The 14,359-nt window shown below is 42.6% G+C and overlaps 1 protein-coding gene across 3 annotated transcripts in view; it reads right to left on the bottom strand.

Annotated features, from left to right (window-relative positions):
- LOC137095362 (leucine carboxyl methyltransferase 1-like) overlaps window positions 1–14,359 on the bottom strand; it is a 77,572-nt gene that overhangs the window by 51,079 nt on the left and 12,134 nt on the right. For all 3 annotated transcript variants that reach the window (XM_067461955.1, XM_067461956.1, XM_067461957.1), the window contains exons 4-7: window positions 11,195–11,271; window positions 7,877–7,938; window positions 5,067–5,169; window positions 47–167 (exon numbers count right to left, since the gene is read on the bottom strand). In XM_067461955.1, the coding sequence (XP_067318056.1) occupies window positions 47–167; window positions 5,067–5,169; window positions 7,877–7,938; window positions 11,195–11,271 (363 nt within the window). The remainder of the gene's footprint in view (window positions 1–46; window positions 168–5,066; window positions 5,170–7,876; window positions 7,939–11,194; window positions 11,272–14,359) is intronic.

Raw genomic sequence — 14,359 nt, forward strand, 5'->3', positions numbered from 1 at the left:
TGGAACTCTGCACCTGGCATAGGAAGAGCACAGGAAACTTGCCTACCTGCTCGTAGTTTATGAACATTGCGGTTGGGAAGATGTCGGCTACCCATTTGAGGAGAGCGTCCGAGTGTTCGGGGGCCATGTAAACCAGCACACATTCGGCCATCAGGAGCGTAGGTAGCCTTGTAAGAGAGAAAGGTGGGGTTAGGAGAGACAAAAACTCATTTGAAACTCAGGCTTCCCAGAAGTCCAAGGGAGAAAACATAGCTTTGTGCACAGACAAGCTCACTCCAGAAATGCAACCCCGTAGAAGGACCCTATGTTGTTGTCCAAAAAGCAATGCTTAAATATATGCATTACAAGCATAGAATCATAGATTCATGGAGCTGGAAGAGACCCCAAGGACCATCCAGACAACGCCCCCTTCTGCCAGGCGGGAAAAGCACAATCAAAGCACCACTGACAGATGGCTATTCAACTTCTGTTTAAAAGCCTCCACCCAATTCTGAGAGAGCGAGTTCCATGGTATGATCTTGTGTTATATGCATTTTAATAGTGTTGTGTTTTATCTCACGGTTTTAACCCTGTTGTACCCCGCTTTGAGCGATAAGGAAAGATGGGTAATACATTATTATTATTATTATTATTATTATTATTATATTATTGATACATAACAAGATTAGTACACAGCAAACAAGATCACTGTACTGGCTTTTGTATTTGATCACACATCAGACAATTCCCAAGTGTATGATATATCAGTGAATAATGCATGCAGATCCAAGTAGGGTAGCCTTTTGCAGCTGACAGATGGTAATTATGTCAGCACCAATTGTTTTTAAGTGCGGACCAAGGTCTTTAGGCACTGTACCTGGTGTGCTGATCACCATTATTATTATTATTATTATTATTATTATTACTACTACTACTACTACTACTACTAACTACTAACTACTACCCCAAATTGGGAAAGACGTCGTCCAGGAATACCTTAATGCTCTTAACGTGTTCAAGTCCCCAGGGCCAGATCAACTACACCCCAGAGTATTGAAGGAACTAGCGGAAGTCATTTCAGAACCATTGGCAACCATCTTTGAGAGTTCTTGGAGAACGGGAGAAGTTCCAGCAGATTGGAGGAGGGCCAATGTGGTCCCAATCTTCAAGAATGGAAAAAAGGATGACCCAAACAACTACCGTCCGGTCAGCCTCACGTCAATACCGGGCAAGATTCTGGAAAAGATTGTTAAGGAAGCGGTCTGCAAACACTTAGAAACAAATGCAGTCATCGCTAATAGTCAACATGGATTTATCAAAAACAAGTCATGCCAGACTAATCTGATCTCTTTCTTCAATAGAGCTACAAGCTGGGTAGATGCGGGGAATGCCGTGGATGTAGCGTACCTGGATTTCAGTAAGGCCTTCGACAAGGTCCCCCATGACCTTCTGGCAAGGAAACTAGTCCAGTGTGGGCTAGGCAAAACTACGGTGAGGTGGATCTGTAATTGGTTAAACGGACGAACCCAGAGGGTGCTCACCAATGCTTCCTCTTCATCCTGGAAAGAAGTGACGAGCGGAGTGCCGCAGGGTTCCGTCCTGGGCCCGGTCCTGTTCAACATCTTTATTAATAACTTAGATGAAGGGTTAGAAGGCATGATCATCGAGTTTGCAGACGTCACCAAATTGGGAGGGATAGCCAATACTCCAGAGGACAGGAGCAGGATTCAAAACGATCTTGACAGATTAGAGAGATGGGCCAAAACTAACAAAATGAAGTTCAACAGTGACAAATGCAAGATACTCCACTTTGGCAGAAAAAATGAAATGCAAAGATACAGAATGGGTGACGCCTGACTCGAGAGCAGTATGTGTGAAAAAGATCTTGGAGTCCTCGTGGACAACAAGTTAAACATGAGCCAACAATGTGATGTGGCAGCAAAAAAAGCCAATGGGATTTTGGCCTGCATCAATAGGAGCATAGTGTCTAGATCTAAGGAAGTAATCTACCCCTCTATTCTGCTTTGGTTAGACCACATCTGGAATATTGTGTCCAATTCTGGGCACCACAATTCAAGAGAGATATTGACAAGCTGGAATGTGTCCAGAGGAGGGCGACTAAAATGATCAAGGGTCTGGAGAACAAGCCCTATGAGGAGCGGCTTAGGGAACTGGGCATGTTTAGCCTGAAGAAGAGAAGGCTGAGAGGAGATATGATAGCCATGTATAAATATGTGAGAGGAAGCCACAGGGAGGAGGGAGCAAGCTTGTTTTCTGCTTCCTTGGAGACTAGGACGCAGAGCAATGGCTTCAAACTACAAGAGAGGAGATTCCATCTGAACATTAGGAAGAACTTCCTGACTGTGAGAGCCGTTCAGCAGTAGAACTCTCTGCCCCGGAGTGTGGTGGAGGCTCCTTCTTTGGAAGCTTTTAAGCGGAGGCTGGATGGCCATTTGCCAGGGGTGATTTGAATGCAATATTCCTGCTTCTTGGCAGGGGGTTGGACTGGATGGCCCATGAGGTCTCTTCCAACTCTTTGATTCTATGATTCTACTACTAGTACTATTAACTCGTAGTAGAGTCAGGAGTCTCTAGTATTCTCTCCTCCTCTCCGATTATTGTTATTATTATTTCTATTATTTTTGTTATGTTTCTTTATATCCCACTTTGTCTCCACAAGGAGAATCGAAACAGCCCAAGCATGAGCTTGACCCTGCTTAGCTTAGAAAGTGCGTTTACAATGGCATAAGGATCTCAACCTGTTTGATCATTAGAGAAGCAAAATATCTTGAACAAAGACTCCCACATATTCCTGAGCAGGAGGATTTTTTTATTTAACGGGCATTTTTTTATTTAACTTCACCCTGGAACATACAGAGTTCACCAAAGATGTGCAAGGACAAAGAAAGAGGAAGGGTTTCAGGAACACATAGGAAGGGTTTTAGGGTTATATAGAGACTGCCTTTATAGTCCAAAGATGCCAAGAGGAAGGGCCTCGGGATTATATAGAGAAGGCATGGGTAAACTTCAGTAACCCAGGTGTTCTGGGCTTCAACTTCCACAATTTCTAACAGCCTAGCTTGATGTAGAGTTTACCTGCACATTCCAAAGAGGCCAAAAGGCCAAGAAGAAGGGACTTAGGGATATACAGTTTCCCTGCATTTTCCAAAGATGCCAAGAGGAAGGGCCTCGCCAACCATTTGCCCTTCCTTTGCCGGCCCTGCAATCCAGGAACCCTATCCCCACCCGACCCCAAAACGGCATGATGCAAACATCTGAGTAATTTTTGCCTGCAGGGTATTTTTAAATACCGAAGGGCCCCGCCTGGCATGCTGAGGAGCCCAAGGAGGCCTGCGCTGGGGGGGGGGGGGGGGGGGGGTGTGCTGTGTGGGTGGCGGAGGAGCAGCGGTGTGATGAAAGACTTGGCATCTCGGTGACGCTCCATGTGCCGCTCGCAGCATTACCGCCCATAAAGCCATTCCCTAGCGGCCTGCAGCTCCCACCTTGCTGCCCTGCCACTCTGGGTGATGTCTTCCTTGCGCTTCTCCCAGGAAACAGAGAAGGCAAAGGCACACCTTTCACACATACAGCTGGGGAATGGAAAGAGAGAATCATCTTCTCTCACTTTTAGTAAGGGCAATATCTAAAAGAGAAATGGAACACATGGGGGAAACTGTCCTAGAATCCTGGAATTCAGAGGGCCTAATGGGACATGGCTTCCAGCCCCAAAGACTAACCCTTTGGGAAGGAAATGTACCTCTCTCCACTTTCTTACCTGGATTTCTGTGAATTGCCACTGGACTTTTTATGCCTAAGTACTCTCTATCTACTTCCCTTTTTAAAAACTCTGGTTTGAAAACAAGCACTCTGCAGGAAAACAGTATTAAAACAGGCAAATATGTCCCTTTGAGAGAGATACATTGGCCTCACTTTCACTCCAATGTTTTTTATGCATCACTCATGTGGATCACGGGTCTTACGATTCCAATCTGTTCTAGGAAGTTTATTTATTTATTATTTACTAGCCGTCCCCTGTGATGCGTTGCTGTGACCCAGTGTGTGTATATGTGTATGTATGTGGTTTTGCACATGCAATGTAATGTATTGTTATTTTTTGGATTTTAAATCTCTTCCGTGTGTTTTTCAGTGTTTTTATGAGTGATGGTGTATTGTGTCCAAATTTGGTGTCAATTTGCCCAGTGGTTTTTGAGTTATGTTAATCCTACAAACAAACATTATATTTTTATTTATATAGATTTATTTGCTGTATTTATACCCTGCCCTTCTGAACCCCGTAGGGTTACATATATAGACAACAATTAGATGCCATAAACACACATAATAAAAACATAAGCATTAAAACAATCATTAAAATATAATAATACCTTAAAACCAATTATTTAAAATTACACTATCCTAGGCTTCTACAGAGGCCTAGGGGGTCATTTAATTCTCTTTGAGCTGCGAGGATTATCCTCAAAGCCAGAAATAAACTTAAAAGCTGCTGATTCCCTTCTAGGAACAATTATGATGGTCACCATTTAGGAATTCTGGGGAGGCTGCCCTGGGAACCTAAAGGTAAAGGTAAAGGTAGTCCCCTGACATTAAGTCCAGTCATGTCTGACTCTGGGGTGTGGTGCTCATCTCCATTTCTAAGCCGAAGAGCCAGCGTTGTCCGTAGACACCTCCAAGGTCATGTGGCTGGCATGACTGCATGGAGCGCCGTTACCTTCCCGCCAGAGCGGTACCTATTGATCTACTCACATTTGCATGTTTTCGAACTGCTAGGTTGGCAGAAGTTAGGGCTGACAGCGGAAGCTCACACCGCTCCACGGAATCGAACCTGCGACCTTTTGATCAACAAGCTCAGCAGCTCAGTGCTTTAAGCTTATAATAATAAAAATTCCATATACACCCAAAATAAAACAAACTTATGAGTGTTTAGGAGCTCACTTGTTGCAGTCTTGGTTATTCTTAAACATTACACCATGTTGGAGAGAAGCAAACTAATTAAATAAATTAAAAGGTGAACAGCCCACTCCTAGGAGTGCTTGAAAAGGAGACATGCCCCTGAGCCACCCTCTTACTGTGGGTCCAGGTTGTATTTCTTCAGTGTTTCCTCTAGCTTCGGAAGCTCGCGGAGGTCTGCGCCAATGATGGCATAGTGGGTGGAGTCCAGGCTATGGCTCTCTGGAAGGAAAGGGCCAGTGAAAGCCATTTACTAACTGGTTAACTAACTGTGAGTGAGAAATCACAGTGTTAAACAATAATAAAACACATCTGACAATACACGACATTTAGATAGAACATTTCCATTGTCCAAGAAACCGGAATGCAACAAAGAAAAGTTGTGGTTTTTCTCCCCTATGACAGTCTCCAAAGTCCCCCTCCAGTGTGGCTATGGAAATGGGTGGATTCTGGAAGTTGCAGTTCAAAAACAGGAACTATTACTCCTCGCTGATGGTATTCCGAAAAAGACTAAAAACTTGGATGTTCAAGCAGGCATTTGGTTAATTCGGTGCAATGAATGTGTCGACTACGGATTGGTAATATGGATGATGCAATTGGACCACGATTTTAGTTAGGAGATGTATTGGATTGTGATTTATGTGAAATATTGTGTATTATGTTTTTTACGGTTTTAATTGTATACTGTGTACTGTATATTCTGTTGTAAACCGCGTTGAGTCACCAGTTAGGCTGAGAAACGGCGGTATACAAGGACAGTAAATAAATAAATAAATAAATAAATATTACCAGTTTTCAGACTGAACTGACTCAGGGAAAGCTTTTACTTTTCTATCATCAAGATGATAAGATTTTAAGAACCTTTTTATCACCAGATTTTGGACTCACTGATTTGAACCCTGTTATAAGTTACTTTAGCCCCTTTGCTGGGAAAAAGGACAAACTATAAATCAAATTAAATTAATAAAGGCTAGCAAAGCTATGCATGTTTTAAGCATGCAACTTAATTTTTGTAAAAAAACACAGCATTCCAAGGGGAACTTGTTCCCCTATTAAAGTGCTAACGAAGCAAAAGGAAAGCTAACTTCTTCCTTCCTTATTCAGCATCCAAAAAATCCTCTAGAGTAGGGCTTCTGTTTCTATTTGTTACCTGTTTTTGCCTGAGAAATTTTAATATGACCCAAGGTATACAATGTAAATATATACATTAGATATAAAAAACCAAACATTAACTGATAATAAATCAGCATTCGCAAGGCTTGCTAAACAAGCTGATTTTGCTTGTTGCGAAAACATCCTATGCAGAGTCCACTGCAAGCACTGCACTTTGTTACTTACAGATTTGGTTTTGGTTTTAACTGTTTGTTTTTGATACCGGTCATGTTTAATTCATGTATCTAACTCTGGGGGGTGGTGCTCAAGCCAAAGAGCCGGCATTGTCCATAGAAGCCTCCTAGGTCATGTGGCCGACATGACTGCATGGAGAGCCGTTACCTTTTTGCCGGAACGGTATCTATTGATCTACCCACATTTGCTATACTTGGTGTAAATGGGTTGCATTCAGAAGACTTTCTCTTTGACCAGATTTCCTGGGACCCTAACACTGAGCCAAGGAGATCCCATTCGGGGTTGGGACCCACCATTTAAGAAGGAATGCACTCACTAGAAAAAGCAGCAGCTATCAAAGCGCCCAGACTATCCCTTCAAGAGGAAAGCTGGTTGCCTGACTGCTGAACTGGCAGAAGTGTTTGATGGAAGAGGAAGGCCACCTCGGAGCAAAGCAAACCACTTGGCACTTGTAGAGCTGCCATGGCGCTGGAGGGCAAGGCCCGTGTCAGGGGCTATTTTGTCAGGGGAAACAGCAGGCACCCATCAAGAAAGCGGAGAAGGACAAAAGCGACAGCCAGGGGAGGGGGAGGAGGGGGAGGAAGGGGACAGCCAGCATCTGTTAGGCCTCCTCCTCATCTTTCACTGCCAACCACTTTCCCTCGTGTTACAGTGTTACACGTCTCCTTCAGAGTATAAGACTGAAGGCAGGCAAGGAGGGGGCTGCCCATTCATGACTTGTAAAATGTTCTGAGAGGCTTTTGGGGCTGAAAGTGAGGCTATAAATAGTCTAAATAAAAACATGAAATCAACATGAAACCTTGTGCCAAGTGGAATGGCCACCTTTACTTTTTGCCTTTTGTATCTATTCCTCCCCAAGATCAAAACTAAGCAGGCTTCTAGGATAGCCTCATGAGAGTGTGGGCAGGTCAACCAGATAACAACAACAACAACAATCTATTGCCCATGTTTCCTTTTGGATTGAGGTGGGGCACGACACAGTCGAGTACATCTATAAAAGCACACAACAAAGCCTCCAAGTAGGTCTTTAAAGCCACAATATCATTATAAACAAACGTAACCTCCCTCTGAGGTTCAAGCCACATTTATCCCCCACTGATGAGTCTTTATTGGTGAGGGGGTGTTGGGGGTTGCTGTCAGATCCTTTGGGGCTAAAATGACAGGCAAAGCTGCCTTTGCCTTGTACAGACGAGGCCGCAGGGAATCGCAGCAGGTGAAAGGGAGCATGCTATTTTTAAAGGAGGCTGCCTTGAGGTTGTTTTTGCACTCAGAGGTTTGCTTTCCAAAGCAATGGGTTGCATGTTGCGAGGCACAGAGCTATATTTGTAAGACAGAGCGGGGTGGGAGGTGAGAAAGAAAATGCTAAGGATCACAAAGGTGCCGGTAGAATTCAGCAAGGGGTACTGAACAAAAGGGTGGATGAAAGGCAAAGAAAAGGCTCAAGGCTCTTCCCTCCCTCTCTCCCATTATTTGAAAGATGAACAATACTCCCACACAGCAGAAAAAAGGAGCAAGGAGGTACAGTCAACGTCTTGGGGGGAAATGCCACTCTGTGGCTTTTTTCTCCCTTCAAATGACTCACCTATAAAGAGAGACTCCCCTGAATGGCTCTCCATGATTGGTATTGACAGGGCAGGCTTGGATCTGTGGAGAGGAGGGCAAAAAAGAAAGAAAGGGGGGGAAGGGAGGGAGAGAAGAGTGAGTGAGGCATTTCACATACAGAACATCAGTCCCCCCCTCCCCCCCTCAAAAAAATAACTGCCAAGCTCACTGAGGACAAGACTGCCCTCTGCTGGAAGGAGACAGAGATGGCTTCAAGGTCCAAGGACACAAAAAGTTTCTGCTCCCAATCCTGTTTTCCAAATGGGCCTGGTGGTCTGAAACAATGGGGCAATTCTTGGGCAATGAGAAACTCAATTTTATTTATTTATCGTGTCAAGAGCAAACCAAACAGTTGTATTAAAACACACACACACAAAGGTTGCAAATTTGGCATTCTATTAAATATCCTTTGACCAGTAGTTGGCCGCTTGGCGTGCCCCTGGTGCTGCTATAAGGTCCTCCATTGTGCATGTGGCAGGGCTCAGGTTGCATTGTAGTAGGTGGTCAGTGGTTTGCTCTTCTCCACACTCGCATGTCGTGGATTCCATTTTGTAGCCCAATTTCTTAAGGTTGGCTCTGCATCTCATGGTGCCAGAGCGCAGTATGTTCAGCGCCTTCCAAGTCGCCCAGTTTTCTGTGTGCCTAGGAGGGAGTCTCTCATTTGGCATCAGCCACTGATTGAGGTTCTGGGTATTAGTCTGCCACTTTTGGACTTGATATTCCTGAACTTGATATTGCTGATGTGTTCCAGTAAGTGTCTCTGTAAATCTTAGAAAACCATTTCTTGTTTTAAGTCATTGGCATGCTGGCTGATACCCAAACGGGGGATGGGCTGGAAATGCCACTGCCTTGGTCCTTTCACTATTGGTTGCTACTTCCTGGCAGATGTCAGGTGGTGCAATACCAAATAAACAGTGTAATTTCTCCAGTGGTGTAGGACGCAGAAACCCCATGATAATGCGGCATGTCTCATTAAGAGCCATATCCACTGTTTTAGCATGGTGAGATGTGTTCCACACTGGGCATGCATACTCAGCAGCAGAGTAGCAAAGCGTAAGGGCAGATGTCTTCACTGTGTCTGGTTGTGATCCCCAGGTTGTGCCAGTCAGCTTTCATATGATATTGTTTCTAGCACCCACTTTTTGCTCGATATTCAGGCAATGCTTCTAGTAGGTCAGAGCACGGTCCAGGGTAACACCCAGGTATTTGGGTGTGCTGCAATGCTCCAGTGGGATTCTTTCCCAGGTAGTCCTGAGAGCTCGGGATGCTTGTCTGTTCTTAAGATGAAAGGCACATGTCTGTGTTTTAGATTGATTAGAAATCAGCTGGTTTTCCCTGTAATAGGCAGTCAGAACATCTAGAGCTTTGGAGAGCTTCTGTTCAACCATTTCAAAGCTCACTGCTTGAACGGTGATGGCTACAATCATCTGCATAGATGAAACTCTCTGTCTCTTCTGGGAGTGGCTGGTCATTTGTGTAAATGTTGAACATTGATGGAGCAAGCAAACTCCCCTGAGGCAGGCCGTTCTTGTTTTCGCCATCTGCTTATCTGGCCCTGGAACTCAACAAAAAGCTCCTGTTTTGTAGCAGGTTTCCTATGAGGCGGGTGAGACGGTAGTCCTTTGTGATATTATACATTTTTCTCAGGAGGAGGTGGTGGTTCACAGTATCATAAACCGCTGACAGGTCTATGAAGACAGCTCCTGTGATCTGCTGCCTTTCAAAGCCATCTTCTATGTCTTGAGTCAGGTTCAGCACTTGTGGTGTGTAGCTTTTCCCTTTCCTGAAGCCAGCTTGCTGTGGAATCAGACATGGGTCTATTATTTTCCATAATTCTATGCAAAATAAGTCTCTCCAGAACTCTGATTTTATTGTGCACTGCTTTGAGTCTCCTTTTGAAGAGATCAAGAGAGTTACAAACAATAATAGTAATGTGTTGTCGAAGGCTTTCGTGGATGGAATCACTGGGTTGCTCTTGAGTTTTCCGGGCTGTATGGCCATGTTCCAGAAGCATTCTCTCCCAATATTTTGCCTATATATATGGCAGGCATCCTGAGAGGTCTGTTGGAAACTAGGAAAGTGAGGTTTATATATAGTGGTATGGAATGTGAAATCTATGCAAGTTTTGGGAGCAGGTTGTTTGAGCAATGAGTGTTGCTCTTTATTTACTGTCCCAATTTTAGAGGATTTTTAATACTATTAGCCAGATTTTGTTCATTTTCATGGTTTCCTCTCTTCTGTTGATAAATAAATAAAAAGCAACACTCAAAAACAGAATTTCAGTCAGGAAGCAATCAGGGCCAGCTAACACTTCTCAACAAAGGATTCCCTCAGCAGCAATCAACCAGGCTTTGAAGCTGCAAGGCAATGCTAATCAAAGTGGCCAATTACAACATTCACACGTGCCTCCAAAAGACAAGAGTTCTTTCTCCCACCCTGGACATTCCACAGATATATAAACTCCACTTGTCTAGTTTCTAACACAACCTCTGAGGATGCCTGCCATAGATGTGGGCGAAATGTCAGGAGAGAATGCTTCTGGAACATGGCCATACATATACCTATATATATATATATATACACACACACACACACACACATACATACATATACATATACCCAGAGAACACTTCACATTTTAAGCTTCTAAATGTAGTATATTTAAATACAAAAACAAAACATCTTCCTCTGAAATGCAACATAAATGTGTGAACTTACTTGATGGTGTGAATTTTCCTTGTGACTATGGTTGGAAAGTCTATTTCAAAGTATTTCTCAGTAATACTTTTATTTCTTACCCACTTCTTCTTGTGGCACAACATAGTTAAAAACAGATCAGCCACAGGCAAAACAATTCAGGGCCACTTCACCATCCTCACACAGTGGATCTGCTCAAACCACAAACTTAGAAACACACTGCATTTTATTTACTCCTACTTTCCTACTTCTCTTACAATTCCATCATGAGCTTTTCAACTCACTCACAATGAAATTATGATAAAAAGTGTGCATTTGGCTCCTGAGAGAATGCTGACAAATATCCCCGGTCCTTTTAGTTGGTCCAGATCTGCAAGCCTGCAACGTGTGATTTGCTCCCCAAACAGTGACAAAATAAGAAGGCCTTTTGATTTGTATCTCGATAAATCTAACAAAATCAGGCAGACATTAGCCCACTACATATCTCAAAATGACAATTTAGGGGAGAGCACTTCACATTTTAAGCTTCTAAATGTAGTATACTTCAATACAAAAACCAAAACATGTTCCTCTGAAATGCAACATAAATGTGTGGACTTACTTGATGGTGTGGATTTTCCTTGTGACTATGGTTGGAAAGTCAATTTCAAAGTATTTCTCAGGAAGCAGATCCTCATCCTGAAAAAGATAGAAAAATCCATAAAGTCCATACTTTTAAGATGATGCTGGTGGAAAGAAATAATTCAGATCCTAAGGTTGGCTCTTGGAGAGAGCTTTGCAAGACTTCTATTCCCTAAAAATCATTCCAAGGTTTTGTCAAAGGCTTTCATGGCTGGAATCACTGGGTTGCTGTGATTTTCCAGGCTATATGGCCATGTTCCAGAAGCATTCTTTCCTGATGTTTCACCCACAGCTATGGCAGGCACCCTCAGAGGTTGTGAGGTCTGTTGGAAATTACGCAGGTGAGGTTTATATACCTATGGAATGTCCAGGATGGAAGAAAGAACTCTTTGTCTGCTTGAGGCAAGTGTGAATATTGTAATGGCCACTTTGATTAGCATTGAATTGCCTTGCAGCTTCAAAACCTGGATGACTCCTGTCTGAGGAATCCTTTGTTGAGAAGTGTTAGCTGGCCCTGATTGCTTCCTGACTGGAATTCTTCTGGTTTTTTAGTGCTGCTTCTTATTTATTTATTTATTTATTTATCAACAGAAAGGAGAAAAGCATGAAAATGAACAAAATCTGGCTAACAGTATTTTTTTAAAAAAAAACCCTCTAAAATTGGGATAGTAAATAAAGAGCAACACTCATTGCTCAACCTGCTCCCAAAAGTCGCATAGATTTCACACTCCATACTACCATATATAAATCTCACTTGCCTAATTTCCAACAGACCTCACAACCTCTGAGGATGCCTGCCATAGATATGGGCGAAACATTAGGAGAGAATGCTTGTGGAACATGGCCATACAGCCTGGAAAACTCACAACAACCCATTCCAAGGTTGGCACATTCTAAGAAAGCTTTGTATGTTTATGTGCGTGTTTTGCAAATACATGCAGAAGCAACCATATTGCTAATAATAACACCATCACACTGGGTGCAGTGCCTAAAGACCTTGGCCTGCACTTAAAAACAATCGGCACTGACAAAATTACCATCTGTTAGCTACAAAAGGCCACCCTACTTGGATCTGCACGCATTATTCATAGATACATCACATAGTCCTAGACCTGGGGTCCTCAAACTATGGCCCGGGGGCCAGATGCGGCCCTCCAAGGTCATTTATCTGGCCCTCGCTCAGGGTCAACCTAAGTCTGAAACGACTTGAAAGCACACACCAACAACAATCCTATCGTATCAGACAAAAGTAGGCGTTCACTTCCCATTGAAATACTAATCTATATATATAAATTTGTTAGGGGCATCCAACGAGGAAACAAAACTCAAAAAACCCCCAACGAAACTTAACCAAAATTCCCATGCCCATAACACAACCCACAAGGTACAAACATATGTACTCAAAATGAAAAACAACACAACAACACACTCACAAAACGGCAAAACAACAAAACTCAAAAAAACCCCAACGAAACTTAACCAAAATCCCCGTGCCCATAACACAACCCACAAGGTACAAACATATCTACTCAAAATGAAAAACAACACAACAACACACTCACAAAATGGCAAAACAACAAAACTCAAAAATCCCCCAACGAAACTTAACTAAAATCCCCATGCCCATAACACAACCCACAAGGTACAAACATATCTACTCAAAATGAAAAACAACACAACAACACACTCACAAAACGGCAAAACAACAAAACTCAAAAATCCCCCAACGAAACTTAACCAAAATCCCCGTGCCCATAACACAACCCACAAGGTACAAACATACCTACTCAAAATGAAAAACAACACAACAACACACTCACAAAACGGCAAAACAACAAAACTCAAAAATCCCCTAACGAAACTTAACTAAAATCCCCGTGCCCATAACACAACCCACAAGGTACAAACATATCTACTCAAAATGAAAAACAACACAGCAACACACTCACAAAACGGCAAAAGAACAAAACTCAAAAAAACCCCAACGAAACTTAACCAAAATTCCCATACCCATAACACAACCCACAAGGTACAAACATATCTACTCAAAATGAAAAACAACACAACAACACACTCACAAAACGGCAAAACAACTGAGCATGAGAAGGAAGAAAGGAGAGAAAGGGGGAGGAAAAGGGGGAAGGAATAGGTAGGGACCTCTCTTTCATAATAGTCCACATATCTACCTCAACTTTGATAAGTTTTACTATAGGCCACAGCAACGCGTGGCAGGGCACAGCTAGTAATTTTATATTTGTTGAAATTGTTTTTCATTTTAATTACTGTATTGTTTTAAAGTGTTTTTTGCACTACAAAAATGTATGTGCAGTGTGCATAGAAATTCATTCATGTTGTTTTCAAATTATAATCCAGCTCTCCAACACTTTGAGAGACTGTGACCTGGCCCTCTGTTTAAAAAGTTTGATACTTGTGAAGTGTCCGACATTTGATCAAATACAAAAGCCAGCATAGTGATCTTATTTGCTGTGTACTAATCTTGTGTATCAAATAATAATAATAATAATAATAATAATAATAATAATAATAGTAATTGTAAAGGAGGGTAAAACTACTGCCACCTAATCTGTGAGGAAAGCCGGGCAATGATCAATATCACCTTATGAGCTGGTTTATAAAGGGACTATTATTTACAGAAGTATTGATAGCGTAGCGTTTTCTGTCCCTGGTTTGGCTTTACTTCTTATGCAGGCTATTTGACTTAAGAGAAACTGTATCAGGCAACGCTTGAGGAAAACAGTAACAAGTTTATTTTAACAGGAGTATAACATTTTTAATTGTTTCTTCACAAGAGGCACGAATCTTGATTGGTTACATTAGTAAGGTTTCATGAGTAACCTCAGGCACAGACTTCAAGAGGTTTCTATAAGCAGATGTATCTCTTCTGGACAACTGTCCCAACAAAACAAATAAGCCAAAAGGCCTATTCAACAGAATTGGCTCCCAGCCAAACCTTGATTCTTAACCCAGAATCAATAACCCCCTGTAGTTTTATCACTACCGGGTCCTTTCCTGTAACCCCTTTGGTCACAAATTAATTCTCTGTTTCTCCCACTAGAGAAATCAGTCCCTTCCTGTAGCTCTCCGGCTTACAGACTGCCACTTTCAAAAAGCTGCACTGTGAAGT

The sequence above is a fragment of the Anolis sagrei genome, chromosome Y (genome assembly GCF_037176765.1).
Source record: "Anolis sagrei isolate rAnoSag1 chromosome Y, rAnoSag1.mat, whole genome shotgun sequence".
In the NCBI taxonomy this organism is placed as follows: Eukaryota; Metazoa; Chordata; class Lepidosauria; order Squamata; family Dactyloidae; genus Anolis; species Anolis sagrei.